At 34.6% G+C, this 17,119-nt stretch overlaps 1 protein-coding gene across 1 annotated transcript; it reads left to right on the forward strand.

Annotated features, from left to right (window-relative positions):
• Positions 1-1,378: 1,378 nt before the first annotated feature.
• Positions 1,379-14,850, forward strand: LOC120356322 (neurotrophin 1-like; the record flags this gene model as incomplete). Its single annotated transcript, XM_039445246.1, has 4 exons — positions 1,379-1,495; positions 11,464-11,578; positions 13,332-13,553; positions 14,769-14,850. Coding segments are annotated over exons 2-4 (364 nt in total), but the record flags the coding sequence as incomplete, so codon positions are not given.
• Between the last annotated feature and the right edge of the window lie 2,269 nt (positions 14,851-17,119).

Consider the following 17,119-nt stretch of genomic DNA (forward strand, 5'->3'; position numbering starts at 1 on the left):
GAAGCCATAGAATATATACTGTTTTGCTGAGCAAAAAAAGAATACTATATTGGATTTTATGAGTGTGTTCACACTTTTGCAGTAGATTGAATGTGAATAGTATCATAAAAACTAAAGGTAATCAAACTTTACCTGTCAAACTAAATAAACAAAAATCGGAGATACGGAAGCCTAGCTTAAAAAAATTGCTTGAAGCGTTTCACTGTGATGACACAACAGTGTATGACGACTGTGTATTACTGTATCATGCATGTTCTAACCTTAGTGGCCAGCCTTAGACTGATATGTGAACAGTTTCATAAGAATCTATGGTAATCAAACTTTATCTGTCATATACTTACGTTCAGTTTTCATAACTGAAGCTGATAAGACTCTGCTCTGCTGAAAAATCTGGTGTGGCGCACTCACACAACTTTCCTTGCCGTTATGAAAATTAATCATCTGACGCTAATGTTTTCGCGCATCTCAAGTCTACTATTAAAAGATATGAGACAGCTGGTGATAGGTCAATAACGCTGGAAACACACGAGGTCTGCTATCTCTTCGTAGTGAATGATTTAATAGAACCAACAGTTGCCAACAGTTTGCAATTTAATAATCACATTTTCTCGAATTTCAAGCTTATTTTCAATTTTAGGTGGAAATGTTACTGGACATTAATTGCAGAGATTTTCATGCTCAATCTTTTCCACTTGAAATTTTTTGTTTAAATTGTATATGAAGGCTGATAATTGAGAATCTAAAATCAAACTTTGAATAGATGGGGCGGAGCTCCTGGAATTTTTACAGATATAGGACTTGTTGCAGTTGACACACACACACACACAACACACACACACACACACACACACACACACACACAGACCAATTCCCAAAAACCACTTTTTCGGACTCAGGGGACCTTGAAATGTATAGAAATTTAGAAATTGGGGTACCTTAATTTTTTCGTAAAAAGAGAATACTATTGCTTCTTATAAGAGTGTTGACACATAAAGCAAGATTATCAGATTGGAAATGTGTTTTGACATAGCAGATAGCGCTTTTCCAGCCTCGCAACGTTGCCAGTTTGTTATAATAGATTGAAATATGATAGATCCCCGAAATATTAAAAGTCAAATGTAAAAAATTGTGTCACTTTTAGTTCAAGTATATATGTTTTATTTATGTGTTGATTGGAATCTTAGTGTGTATTTTTTTACTTATCTATTATTTATGAATCATACATATTAATGATTTAGATGCATCCATCTAATTATATTGTTTTCAATTTGATAAAATGAATTCAATTTCTTGAATTTCAGATTACGTTATCAAGTATTGACAAATATTATAATATTATTTTTCAACCAATAAATTTGCAATTCTTTTCTCTTCCACAGATAATACCGCTGCTTGCTGTATCAATCAATGGAGAAGATCTTGAAGAGTTTCCTCTCGATTTTGATGAAGATGGACAACAAAGTACTGAAACACAACCGAACAGCGAAATTAACAAGTAAGTTCACTACAACCATTAGAAAATAAACACATGAAAATAAAATTAACACAGATAATAAGTATTTTATGTTTCAAATAACTTCGCTCTCCTATAATGAGGTACACGTTATAATGGCAGTGTTTGTTTAGCAATGATATTGCTATCCTTGTCTCAGCTACCGTCTATAGAAGGCATTGACATGACAGAGGATCGGCAACGTTGTTCTCCTATATTTCTCCACTGCCATTATAACGTGGACCTCACTATATCTTGTCTTCCTTCGAATAGTTTTAATGAATTCAATTTCTATGTGATACAGTTTCCACTGCTTTTCCACCTTGAGATAACTTCAAATAAAATTTCTATAGAGATCTAACTGGTTCAACTGGACGCTAAAACACGAGACATGTTAATAAAATTCCACTTGCTCAAAACCCATTGACTTAATTACATGAATCTGGTTCAAATAATTTGTTGTAAGATCACTTTCTCTCAATGTACTCTCTCACTTCAATTAAATCTCTCACTTTAATCGTTGATTAAAGTTGACCGTCGCATTTTAATGATCCTTATCAGGGTAACTTTCTTTCTCGATCTTTATTATGTTTCAACACTACTATTTAGATTTAGAGCATCGATGTGCGACCATCGTATTTTTATAATACTTTCTTTTTTGATCTGATTTTCGAAATTATTGTCTATCAGACTATTATTGAGGTGATAAAGATGAACAGAGTATTATCCTTATCCACGTGGCTTTTTCTCTGATTTCCCTACACTGAGGTCCACATTATAATGGCAGTGTTTGATTTGCAATGGTATTGCTATCCTTGTCTATTATTTTAGTGTAAACGCAGCTTTGATGTTTTTCTCGTTGTTCGATCTTTTTATCAAGATTAAATCAAGCTCAACAAACTTGATATGTTTTTAGTCCAAGGTCGGGAGAAAGTTTCATTTCATCTACATGTCAAGTCAATCGCAATGCAGACAATCGAGCATCTCAGAGAATCGACAACGATGTTCCCTCATCTTTCTCCACTGTCATTATGAAGTGACCTTATGTACAAGTTATGACCTTATGTAAAGTTATGACCTTATTATAGTTTGATATGTACAGAATTCCAATTTAAAATCAACCTAGAAGTAAATACCAGCTCAATATATGTGTAATTTCAGTACTGAATAATAATTTAGAGATACACAAAGGTAGAAATGTGGTTGAACCTGTATAAAATTTCAATTCAAAGTCAACCAAAAGGAAAGTACTGCTTTAATTGCAACTTTATCTAGGTGAGAATTCTAGTTTCAATCGCTTTTAAATCTAAATGGTTTTAATTATGTGGTATTAATAGACCAAGAAGCTGAATCAGTTACAATCTTATTTATGTGGTACCGGTATTAATTATTTCAGCCAAACAGTTGGATCATTATTAAATTCTATGCCATGGAAATGTTACTTATTCATGTTATGGTTGACATAGTTAGTTTTAACTGAAATGAGACTGAATCATTTCTCTGAATGTTCTAAATTCTCAGAGATGTTCAATTCAAGAGAATTTCCATGTAGGCAATTTAATGTAGTAAGATTCACTTAAAACTGTCAATACACCTCATCACTGTAAAATAAAGGAAATAACTGGCTTATACACGTACTGGATAGGAGAAATTATGTTTGACGCATCATCACGTCTCAACTACTCAACTGATTTACTCGAAATAATGCATAAAGATTATTAATTCACCGAGGATGGTTATAGGCCTATTTTCAACACTTCAAGATTCCACTCGGTCAAGTTTTCAGTTTGTCATTATTTAAAAGAGAGCCTTGCGGAGCACGGGTTACCTGCTAGTAGATAATAATTATCAGTGTTTCCGTTGAACCAGTGATGTTGGAATTTCAATGAATATATCCCACTATGAATGTTTCAAAATATTTTTTTGAGTAGTAGATAATAATTATCAGTGTTTCCGTTGAACCAGTGATGTTGGAATTTCAATGAATATATCCCACTATGAAAATGTTTCAAAATTATTTTTTTGAGTAGTAGATAATAATTATCAGTGTTTCCGTTGAACCAGTGATGTTGGAATTTCAATGAATATATCCCACTATGAAAATGTTTCAAAATATTTTTTTGAGTAGTAATAATAATTATCAGTGTTTCCGTTGAACCAGTGATGTTGGAATTTCAATGAATATATCCCACTATGAAAATGTTTCAAAATATTTTTTTGAGTAGTAGATAATAATTATCAGTGTTTCCGTTGAACCAGTGATGTTGGAATTTCAATGAATATATCCCACTATGAAAATGTTTCAAAATTATTTTTTTGAGTAGTAGATAATAATTATCAGTGTTTCCGTTGAACCAGTGATGTTGGAATTTCAATGAATATATCCCACTATGAAAATGTTTCAAAATATTTTTTCTATTGCCTCATTGCCAGAGATGTTCATCTCATTCCTATTTCTAGCCATTGATGATTCACCATGGAGAAATCATTTCGATTAATGAATTGCTAATAAAATGAGTGCCACGCCACGAACAGTCGGGAATTTCTCACAGTATCATTGACACCGATCATTTAATTTGAACAACGCCATTTCAAATCATTTATCAAGCCTTGTTCATTTATCATAGCCACTTTCTGAAGAGTTAATCAATCACTTTGCGGCCTTATTTACAAAACCACACAAGTGAAATTCGGAACAATCGAGATCTTCATCAGAGACTGAGCTCTGTGATTTCTCTCAGAGACTGAGTTGTGAGTTGTTTGAGAGAGAACTGATGAATCAAATGATGAATTAGTGAATTATTAATGAATCATTGCGAGTGGGTATTTATTGTTGTATACCCGTATAGAAGTTAGATGTTGTTTGATGGATGGATAGAATATGGGTTATCTCTTTTGGTTGAAGTTAGTGGATCAGGTGAAATTCATAACACTGTTAAATAATTATGTCTCTGTGATCTATGTCAAGTTGATAGGATTTGAACTTTTTCCGTTGTAGATTAGAATCAAATACTGCCATTAGTACAACGTGCAAGCCACCTGAATTAAATATAATTGATTATCTTGAACGAGAATGAACAGTTAATATTACATCAATAAACCTGTATCAGCTACCGTCTACAACTGAAGGAATTGAAAAGACGGAGGATCGGCAACGTTGTTCTCCTATCTTCTTCCACTGTCATTATAACGTGGACCTCACTATAGCAAAACATATTTCACCCAGAAAAACAAGTTACGCTCAGCGTGATTCTATACCTTTTACTTTCCTTGCCCTATTACCATAGGTAAGGAAAGTATTGCTTTCCGAAAAAAATTAAGGTACCCCAATTTCTGAATTTCTATACGTTTCAAGGTCCCCTGAGTCAAAAAACTGGTTCTCTGGGTATGGCCTGTATGTGTGTGTGTGTGTGTGTGTGTGTGTGTGTGTGTGTGTGGTGGTGTGTGTGTGTGTGTGTGTGTGTGTGTGTGGTGTGTGTGTGTGTGTGTTGTGTGTGTGTGTGTGTGTGTGTGTGTGTGTGGTGTGTGTGTGTGTTGTGTGGTTTGTTTGTGGTGTGTGTGTGTGTTGTGTGTGTGTGTGTGTGTGTGTGTGTGTGGTGGTGTGTGTGTGGTGTGTGTGTGTGTGTGTGTGTGTGTGTGTGTGTGTGTGTGTGTTGTGTGTGTGGGTTGTGTGTGTGTGTGTGTGTGTGTGTGTGTGTGTGTGTGTGTGTGTGTGTTGTGGTGTGTGTGTGTTGTGTGTGTGTGTTGTGGTGTGTGTGTGTGTGTGGGTGTGTGGTGGTGTGTGTGTGGTGTGTGTGTGTGTGTGGTGTTGTGTGTGTGTGTGTGTGGGTGTGTGGGGTGTTGTGTGTGGGTGTGTGTGTGTGTGGGTGTGTGGGTGTGGTTGTGGTGTGTGTGTGTGTGTGTGAGTGTATGTGCGTCTGTGTATACGATATCTCATCTCCCAATTAACGGAATGACTTGAAATTTGGAATTTAAGGTCCTTTCGCTATAAGGATCCGACACGAACAATTTCGATCAAATGCAATTCAAGATGGCGGCTAAAATGGCGAAAATGTTGTCAAAAACAGGGTTTTTCGTGATTTTCTCGGAATCGGCTCCAACGATTTTGATCAAATTCATACCTAAAATAGTCATCGATAAGCTCTATCAACTGCCACAAGTCCCATATCTGTAAAAATTTCAGGAGCTCCGCCCCATCAATGCAGATAGAATCCCAATTATCAGGCTTAAGATACAATTGAAACAAAAAAAATCAAGTGGAGTAGATTGAGCATGAAATTCTCTACAATTAATGTTCAGTAACATTTTCACCTAAAATTGAAAATAAGCTTTAAATTCGAGAAAATGTGATTATTCAATTGCAAATTATTGTTGATTCTATTAAATCATTCACTATGAAGAGTTAGCAGACCTCATGTGTGTCTCCAGCGTTATTACCCTGTCACCAGCTGGCTTAAATCACTGAATAGTAGACTTGAGATGCGCGGGAACACTAGCGTCAGGTGATCAATTTTCATAACGGCAAGGAAAGTTGTGTGAGTGCGCCACACAAGATTTTTTCAACTTCATGTCGGGTTACATAAGCCAGCCTCGTCTCAATGTGAACATAATAGTATCAAAGAGTAGAGATATTCAATATCTAGATTATTTGTCTCTGATAGTATGTATGATCGTATGATAATTGACAGAGCGTTAGCGAGTTCTTACTTATGCCTCAGCCAAAGTCGTTATCCGTCTGTGGGTTGGTTTGTTAGTATGTTCTACAATAACTTTGGAAAGAATTGATCAATCTGCTTCAAATTTCGAACACATACTCTCCAACCCCTTTTACAGGTCAAATTTGCTGAACAACAAAATTGTTTCATTCTTCCGTCCTTTTCCAGGATATAAAAGGAAGTGCATAAGAAAAAAACTCTTGTGATTTTAGGATTTTGTCAGCTGGAATTGATTGCATAATATTTCTATGAAGAAGAGAAGAGAGAAGAGAGGTTGGAGGAGAGACGAAAAAGGAGAATAGATGAGAAAAGAGAGAAGAGAGAAGAGAGAAGAGAAAAGAGAGAAGAGAGAAGAGAGGAGAGAGAAGAGAGAAGAGAGAAGAGAGAAGAGAGAAGAGAGAAGAGAGAAGAGAGAAGAGAGAAAAGAAGAGAGAAGAGACAAGAGAGAAGAGAGAAGAGAGAAGAGACAAGAGAGAAGAGACAAGAGAGAAGAGAGAAGAGAGAAGAAGAAGAGAGAAGAGAGAAGAGAAGAGAGAAGAGAGAAGAGAAAAGAGAAGAGAGAAAGAAGGAGAAGAAGAGAAAGAGACAAGAGAGAAGAGAGAAGAGGAGAGACAAGAGAGAAGAGACAAGAGAGAAGAGAGAAGAGAGAAGACGAGAAGAGAGAAGAGAGAAGAGAGAAGAGAGAAGAGAAGAAGAAGAGAGAAGAGACAGAGAGAAGAGACAAGACGAGAGAAGAAGAGAAGAAGAGAAGAGAAGATAGAAGAGAGAAGAGAGAAGAGAGAAGAGAGGAAAGAGAAGAGAAGAGACAAGAGAGAAGAGAAGAGAGAAGAGAGAGCGAGAGAGAAGAAGAGAGAAGAGAGAAGATAGAAGAGAGAAGAGAAGAGAGGAAGAGAGAAGAAGAAGAGAGAAGAGAGAAGAGAAGAGAGAAGAGAGAACGAGAGAAGAGAGAAGAAGAAATGAGAAGAGAGAAGAGAAGAAGAAGAAGATAGAAGAGAGAGAAGAGAAGAGAGAAGAGAGCAGAGACAAAGAAGAAGAGAGAAGAGACAAGAGAGAAGAGACAAGAGAGAAGAGAGAAGAGAGAAGAGAGAAGAAAGAAGAGAGAGGAGTAGGCCGACTAACGGAGATTTGAAATCCGGTCTTGTCTCTTATTTCAGTCGAAAAATGTTTGGTGTGGAATTTTTGCGGGGTTCAAGTTACATTGATGAATAAATTATGTCATTTTTCCACTCCGTCAATATTTTTCTATTCTCGAAAACTTGGCCATTGAACCTTATTGATGTAGCCGAAGGAGAAGGCCAAGAAGAAGAAGTATAAGAAGAAAAAGAAGAAGAAGAAGAAGAAGAAGAAGAAGAAGAAAAGAAAAGAAGAAGAAGAAGAAAAAGAAGAAGAAGACGAAGAAGAATAAGATGAAGAAGAATAAGAAAAGAAAAGACAAGAGGAAGAAGAAGAAGAAGAAGAAGAAGAAGAAGAGGAATAAGATGAAGAAGAATAAGAAGAAGAGGTTGAGGAGGAGAAAAGTTAGAGTAGGTAGGATAATTTCAGTTAAGAACAATAAAGAAACAACAGCTCAAAACCCCCTTGAAATTTAAAGATGTATAAAATTCAATTACAGTAGTCTATTCGATAGGAAATTTTATTCCCTACAAAAATGAACATCACATAAATTCAGCTACGATCAACCGTTCAAAAGTTATAAGCGAAAAACTGTAGCAACTACAAATTTCCGTCATCAGAGTTCTTTCCTTGAAATGATTTTCAGGACTGAAGCTCCAAAGACGCAAAGAGCCGCTGGAGTTGAGAACTGCAGCGCCGCGCTTTCTAGCGTCAGAAATCGGAACTAGCAGACAGCTTAACACATACATTGTTACTATTTCTCGCAAATTACAGCTTTGAGTTTTATTCTATGCGAAAATGTTAGGAATACAATTTGTAGAGAAAAAGATGGTCTTTCAATCAATTCATATTACTTTTTTCGTTTAAATCCATGGTTTAGCTTTTATTCACAGAAATATCCTACAAAATGGATACCTGTTTGAGAACGGTAGAGATTTATGCCGGACAAACTTGTAGCGGGCTTTGTTACTCCAACAAATTAAGGGAATTTATTGTAGTTTATCAATAAATATACAACTTTCCATTCTCTACAAGACTTACCTAATAATATATTTCGATTAAATGAGCAGTAAGCTTGTAAAATTGATAAACCTGATGTTCAGATTCAGTATTTACTCTGTAGCTAGTTGAAATTTCTACCGCTAGGTGTCAGAAGCTGTCGGCTTTCTGATTGTCGCTGTTTGCAACTTCATAACAAGAGATCAGAAGATTTCAATAATTTCAACCTCCTGAAACGTGCTGTTGTACCAGTTTTTCGCGTTTAACTCCTGAACCGTGAAACGTAGCGTAATTCATGTTATCTTAATTTTTGTAGAAAATGAAATTCTCTACAATTTCATGTATTAATATTGAAGATTCATTGAATTCTAAAGGATTAACAGAGCTTTAAACTTTATGAAGTGTTATGAAACTGGAGTTATTGTTCTGAAAAATTGGATGACAGAGAGGGAATTCCAGAGAGGAGGAGGAATAGTGGAAGTGAGAGGAAGAAAGAGCAATGAGAGACAAATAAGAGAGAGAAAGGAAGAGGCATGAGGAAGAGTGAGTGATATTAGATTAAATTAGAGTAGAGTTCTTTCTTCATTCAAGTAGGCCTACCGGTATGTTACAATAAAAAATAATATACAATACACCATGAAGTCTGTTCTTGTATGTTTTGGTATTTGAAATTTGTATTTTAGTTGTTATCATTTTTATTATCATGGCGATTCTGTTGCTTAAGCCGCCATTTTGTCACACCGTTGAGGGGGAGGAGACTGTCTAGCTAGGCCAATGGCAGGCGTTCATGCCCTCGACCAATAGCAGTACTCGCCTACTAGTATAAATTCTGCTGCTCTTGTATTTAGTTTTAGTTTATCAGAGATTGACAATGGTGTAATAACCGAAACCGGTCTTTCTAATTTCAATGAATCAGTGGCTTTTTGACAATATCTTAGTCTTTTTCATTCAATATTTTAGTTGTATTGTCATTGTATTTTTCACGTGTGTATTTGTTCTATTATCTTTGAATTTTCCATTGCGTATTTGTGTAGATTTGAATAAATTTGAATTGAATTGAGATGCCTACTCTTATTCACATCAGAGCTCTGTGGCTCTACAGAGTACGTGTATATACAACCTTACAGACTAATTCACATTAAATGACAGTATTGCTAATTATTCAACGAATTTTACAAATACAGTATGAGGAAATCAATGATAATAAAGATTGAATACAATTATCAGAATAACTATAATACAATATTTTGTGATGTAACTTCATAAATGAATTGGATGTAGAGAAGAAGGTAGGAAGATTCCAAATGATTTGTGGAAGTATCAGTAGGACATTGGGAAATAAAGCTACCACAAGCACGATAATGAAATTTTATAAGACAATGGCAGCTCCACTACTACTCTATGGTAGTGAATCGTGGGTAACATCAAAGCCACTTGAGAGTAAAGTGCAGGCAGCTGAGATGAGATTTCTTCGCAGAACTAAGGGCTGTGACAGAAGAGATCACATCAGGAATGAGGATATACGGAAAGAGCTGAATATCCTCTGCCTGAATGAGAGAGTTGCATCTTATCGTCAGCAATGGAAAGAGCATGTGGAACGAATGTCAGCTGATAGGCTTTCTCAAGAATTTTCAAGTATAAACCGGTAGGCAAAGAGACATAGGCAGGCCACGAAAAAGATGGCAATGAACATTATATTTATTATAAAATGAAAACAGCAGATTGTAGTGATGCTTATGATGATATTACATTAGATTATATTGGTGTTATTAATTTATAGATTTTATATTATTATTTTTATTCTAATTACAAGCTGAATGTGATTCGGAACAGGCAATAGCCTAATCCCTGATTGAAAGAAGAAGAACTTCATAAATCGGTGGTGTTTCAACAAATAATAATAAATTGTCAACTCTCTGAAAGGAAGGGATATAATATGATATCCTCTCCATTAACACACGACCAAAGTACCTATTGAGAGAGAGTGTGTGTGTGTTAAAGAGGGAGAGAGTGTGCGAGAGAGATTGATTGATTGAGTACTTTATTTATGTAGATTACAATATATACTGGCTTATACACTTATATACAATAGCTTACAATACAGCAAAATTATAGATGAATTTACATAATATAGACTAAGAAAATAATTATTGAACTGCATATGATATGAAAAAACAATTTGTAATATAATAACTATAGATAATTATATTGTTATGCATCTACATAAATTGGCGGAGCTTTGGACATTTCAATGTCCATTCTTCGGAAAGAATATTAAAAATATCCTCCCCACTAACTCTCTACCAAAAGAGAGAGAGTGTGAGTGAGTATGTTATATAGAAAAACAGAGAGACAGACAGTGCAAAAAAGTAAAAACTTTTAAAAGCTGTTTGATAATCTTGTCACGAAATTCCAAAGCATGTGCCGTTGAAATTCATTCTCGCATAAAAACTGTTACATCTTTTTGAAAGTGATCATCTTTTCCAACATAATATTCCGCTTGCTTTTAGTCTTAACTTTCGTTTTCATCAATATTCAACTGCTGTTCTTCTACTTCTTACAGGGAGATTACGTAGCAGACTGAAATTTCTAAAAGAAAAGAAACTTATTTTTTGAATGAGTACACAAAATCTACAGTTTATATTACATCTGATATGCCTATATCATCTATCTTCTACAGAGGGCAGTGGTAAAACATAGAATCGGCAACACTGCTCTGCTATCTTTCTCGACTGCCATTATAACGTGGACCTCACCGTAGTGACCTATTCGCTAAAAATGGCGGATTAATAAGAATACCAAGGAAAATTCTCAATTTTTGTAGAAACAATGTTTTTTTAGAAAAATACCAAGGAAAATTTTCATTTCTTGTAGAAACAATGTTTTTGTCTCAGAAAAATACCAAAGGAAAATCTCATTTTTTGTAGAAGCAAGGTTTTTGTCTCAACTTGCAGAACACCTCTTGTGTAGTTCTGTGATCATTTTTCTCAGAATACTGTGTCGATCAAAACGTCATTGACTTGATATTGTTCGATATAATTTGATCATCCAACTAATGAATGGAAATAACTAATAATTTGAATTTTCGTTTAATAATTAATAATAAATAATAATTTTTAATGATAATTTATCTATTTATTTCAGAATAAGTGGTAGCAGTTCCTCACTACAAACCCTGGAACAGCAGAGAAACGATGTCATGAAGAGAGTCGTAGCCAATGCTATGAATAAACCAGGTGCTAAGCTCAGGTTATCTCAGGTAAATATGGATAAACATTATAAGAAAACAAAGATATTGTCAAATTTCACTAAAAATTTATTAAAAACTTTAAAACATAAAGATTCACGTAGTTTACCAATGCATCATCAGCTGTACTGAGGAATGAGGATATAGAAACAATGCCAAAAGAAACATTTTTCTTATTTCAACATGTTTTTCTTTGTTTTCTTATTTTCAATGCGTTGGTAAACTACGTGAAACCATGGTTCTGTTTTAAAGTTTTTAATAAATTTTTAGTGAAATTTGACAATATCTTTGTTTTCTTATTATGGAGAGATTTCACAACATCACCATCAATTCTACTAATTGGATAAACATTGTAAATAATTCATAAGTGCAAAATTTCAAACAGTATTCAAGTAAGTAACAGAAAGAATAAGTGATAACTTTGAAACACTGAGGGTGATTAAATATTTATCGATGGAAAATAAGAGAAACTGCATTTTTTATTCAAATGCTAGTTAATAAATACTTAAGAATGCAATAAAAGCTAGATTGATCGATGCATATCCGTACAGTTCAGAGGAAAGCTTCAACTGTTGGCGCGTGTAGGCATTTTTTTTGCAAGCATATTTTTGACTCCTTTGTATGTTCTGATTTTCTTATTTTTTCTCTTTTATAATTACTTTTTTCGAGTACTGTACTCAATACTTTTGACGTGTCATATACTACCAGGCTTTGCTTGATTCTGTAGTGTTTTGACGAAAATTAAACTAAACTAAACCTATTATTTATTTATTTATTCAATCATTCAGAATTACACAACTTACAGAAAGTACGACAGGCTTATAAGCCCAAAACGGTTCCAATTCTAATTTATACAACAGTCCAAATGTAGCTAGGTTATGTGGCACTCAACATTCTCCTATTAGTCTATACATTCAATTTACAGTTCGAAACACACAAAGATTATTTTTAAATTAAAAATACTTCAAAATTAAATTAAAACAATCACAATTAATTAAAAAATTCCAAACTTTGAAAAAACTATAAAATTTTGAGACCGAAAAGACAAACACACTATTATTGAGCAAAAATCAAAATTAAATTCTGCAAAAGTCTTTGGGGTGAGTTGCAGCATTTAATTTTGATTCTTATTTAATAATAATTGAATATTATTATATTGTTTTCACGCTTTTCGCTGTACTAATCCTCTCAAAATAAAAACAAAATCCCAACTGTTAAAATATTCTCCTTCTTCAAAATAGAATATTATAGAATCATGGATAATGTCCAAAATTAATGAGGTGACCCTTGTTCCACAAGGGCCTAATGAATAACTTTACAGACTGAATTCTTGACCCACTGAAATCTGGAAGAATTTAAAATAGGCCTATGACATTCCTAGGTAAATTAGGAATCTGCATGCAAAATTTCAAGTCAATCAGTTGAGTAGTTGAGACGTGATGATGCGTCATTCGTGGATTTCCTATTCTGTACGTGTATAAGCCAGTTCTTACCTCTCTTATATTATAGACTAGCAGGTAACCCGTGCTCCGCAAGGGTCTAATAAAAAACTTGACAAACTGAAAACTTGACCTACTAGAATCTTGAAGAATTGATAATAGGCCAATAACCATCCTCGGTAAATTGAGAATCTTTATGCATAATTCCAAGTTAATCAGTTCAGTAGTTCAGATGTGATGATGCGTCAAACATAATTTATTTTCCTATCCCGTATGTGTATAAGCCAATTCTTTCCTTTATTATAGATTAATAATTTTTTTTCCAGGTGATGCCAATCCTACGCACGATGTCAGGTCCTCAGCGATTGGCCCTTGCCGCCCTAGTCTCAGCCCAGGTGATGGCCTCCCCCAGGGAGCCCCTCCCACCACCTCATGACCCCGCGCACAATGTGACGTCACAGCTGATGCTGCCCATCAGTCAGGACATCGCCACCATGTTCCGAGGGTTGGGGCGTGAAGAAGGGGTGGCCAGGAGGGGTGATCAACAGGTGAGAAATTTTTGAAAAAATAATGATGATTGATTTCTAAGTCTAGATACACAGACGCGAGTTTTAGACATACGATTTTTTGCCGTCTTCATACATTCTATTGGATTGAACAGAACTTGACAAACACATTACATCATAAAAAATAAATATGATGTGATAACTATGTGTTTGTCAAGTTATGTTCAAGCTGGTGGACCTGGTCACCACTGGTGTCCCTCTGGTGTACCACTATAATCCCATCTCTTTGGTAGAGAGTTAGTGGGACGAATACTTCGAATATTCTTTCCAAAGATGGACTTGATATGTCCAAAGCTCCGCCAATTTATGTAGATGCATAACAATTATCTATTGTATCTATAGTTATACAAATTGTTTTTTTTTTCATATTATATAAATCTCAATAATTATATTTTAAATTTATATTTGTAAATTCATCCATAATTTTGCTGTATTGTAAGCTATTGTATATAGAATATAAGAGTAAAAGCCAGTATACTGTAATCTACATGAATAAAGTACTCAATCAATCAATCTCCTCCATTCGACTTCTTCCCCATGTCATTTCTCCTTTGAAACTATTGTGACAGATCTCTTGTATCCTCCATGTATCTCCTCAAAATTGCCATTGCTAAGGATATAACTCTCCGGAAATCTCTAGCTTTCCCTACCAATATATACTCCGTATTCTTATCTCTGAATATTTGGTAGAGAGTTAGTGGGGAGGATATTTTCAATATTCTCTCCGAAGAATGGACATTGATATGTCCAAAGCTCCGCCAATTTATGTAGATGCATAACAATATAATTATCTATAGTTATTATATTACAAATTGCTTTTTCATATCATATACAGTTCAATAATTATTTTCTTAGTCTATATTATGTAAATTCATCTATAATTTTTCTGTATTGTAAGCTATTGTATATAAGTGTATAAGCCAGTACATAAGTATATAAGTATATATTGTAATCTACAAAATAAAGTATTCAATCAATCAATATTTCTTAGTAATATCACAGAATTAATAATAGCAGTTTATAGGAGTTTTAACAATTATAGGAGTTTTCTCTGGTAATATGTAGTAATTATATTTTCATGTTGAAACTCAGAAGGAAATCCATTTCACCGTTCTTCATTGAATGACCAGAATCCAAAATAATTACTAAATTTTTTATACATAGCTCATTAGATGAGATAACCATCTTGTGTTTCAGGTCCAGCAGAGAAGTCGTCAGTCCTACAACGCCTTTAGCAACAATGTTGTGCCCAACAGGAGGGAAGGACATGTTCCAAACGGTAAAGCAAGCAATATGATAATTCGATTTTTTATTTATTTAACCCTACAGAGACACACTTACTCTATGCTAACACAGTAGACACACTGAGGTGTTGAACACCCAATTTAATTTTGCCTGTTTCTGTGAAAGATATAGAGAAAAAAGTACTTAGCCCATACTTCATCATTTTTGTTCCAAGTGCATACAAAAATCGAAAGTAAAGCACTGCTTATCAAAATTTATACTAATTTTAGAAGTATGAATTCTACTCAGATGAAGTTCTACAGACTAATGGCTGTACCAATAATAGCTTATGGAAGCGAAGCCTGGGTGTCAATGAAAAAAACTGAGTCACGTATCCAAGCAGCCGAAATGAGGTTCCTTCGAGCAGTCAAAGGTTACACTAAGTTGGATTACATAAGAAATGAAGTAATAAGAACCGAACTGAATGTAGAGTCTTTATTGCAAATATTGAAGAAAAGTAGAGAAGACTGGTCCAGCCATCTACTTCGTATGCCAGCAAATAGACTTCCAATTCAAGCTTGGCACTACAAACCCGATGGGAGAAGAGGCGTCGGACGACCGATGAAGAAATGGATGCCGGAACAGGCCAACAAAGCCTAATCCTTGAATGACGATGATGATTTTAGAAGTATGTAAGCCTGAGTGTTGGAGCTCCTAATCTGGTTTGAAGGAATGGCTTGATCATTGCCAATTTATTACAACTTCATCACAAAACTCACGTCTCTTCATTTTATTGTTTTGAACCTCAAGTTGTAGAGAATCATAGCATTTATTCCAATCTGATCCATCATCCCATACCTCATTGTTCGTAGTGGTCAATACAAGTAAATCTTTGTAAAAAAGTATTTGATAAAAGTCCTACGTAGAAGATACTCTGGGGTGTTAGACACCCCAAACGAAGAACAAGATGAGCTGGTGACCTTGTAGAATGCTTTTACTGACTGGAAGTGGTGGAGAGCAGTTGAAAATGCTTCAAACCTAATTTAGAATGGGCAAAAATTCCCTCTGTTTGATATTGTCAACTTTAGAACAGAAAAAAATCCCTGGGGTGTGAAACACCCCAGTGTGTCACTTTAGGGTTAAATGCAAACGACACTAATGAAATAACATTGATAGGTAATAGTTATTTGTATATCTAGAGTGAAAAGTACGACTTTTTCTCCCTGTGGGAAAAAGTTTGAAACCCGAGGCGAAGCCGAGGGCACCAATTTTCCTGAGGGAGGAAAAGTATTTTTCGCTCGTGATGTACACAACATTTTTCCTCCATCTACATTTTTCATAGAAACTGCAAATAAAATCATTCTAATAACTTACGTATTGGTGACTATGATTCCTAACAACATAACCTAAATCTAAAACCTAAAAACCGGTCGTCTGATTGGCACTGCCGATTGCGCTATCTATTGGCAAAAGTTGTAACAATTATATCAGCTGAGCAGCTACCAAAAATGGCTGACTCCAGATCACGCGGTTCAGATTTGAACTGCAGATCAAAAATATTTGTGGCTGGTATTTTGAATAGAATAAAATATTTTAAAATTGTATAAATTTTTTGTTACTAATATTAAGAATATAATAATTATCATACAAACATATATTTCATGAGTAATCAAATTTCTGGTTGTGGTATTGAATTCAGTTGACTCAATGACAGACACCTCTATTATGCTTCCTCATCTGAGCTTAGACCTTCTAACCTATTACAATGTAAGTTTCAAAATAGAGATGCTACCCATGTCATTTAAATGGAGTCACTTTTACTCCCTAGGGAGTTTTTCTGATTTTTACTACCGAGAGCGAAAAAGTGACACTTTAGTATTAGGTTTCAGGGAGTAAAGTAAGTACTTTAGACAGTAGGTGGAGGAAAAATAATAAGTTAGTCCTTGTGCTATTTTTCTGCCAAATTTAAAGGTTACAAAGTCCAAGTTGAGGTTAGAATTTCACATGCACAATTTTCATAAAAATTATTGAGTATAATTCATTATTGACTATACTATAGATTATTGACTATATTCGATTAATTGATGAGAGATGCTATATATATTCCTCTATAAGACCTTGATGTTGACAATATCACTATATTAAACTCAGTTCTATAATTGCTTGTCCTTGGTTCAAAACAATAATTCTAACAAAATATGATAACATTATCACTACAAAATAACTTTCATGACGTTTAATGCAAGAGCGCCCTCAGTGTTATGAATAAATTTCAATTTCGAAAATTATTCAAGACTCAAAAAGCAAGCATAATCTGTGATTTA

This window comes from Nilaparvata lugens, unplaced genomic scaffold (genome assembly GCF_014356525.2).
Source record: "Nilaparvata lugens isolate BPH unplaced genomic scaffold, ASM1435652v1 scaffold6486, whole genome shotgun sequence".
Classification (NCBI taxonomy): domain Eukaryota; kingdom Metazoa; phylum Arthropoda; class Insecta; order Hemiptera; family Delphacidae; genus Nilaparvata; species Nilaparvata lugens.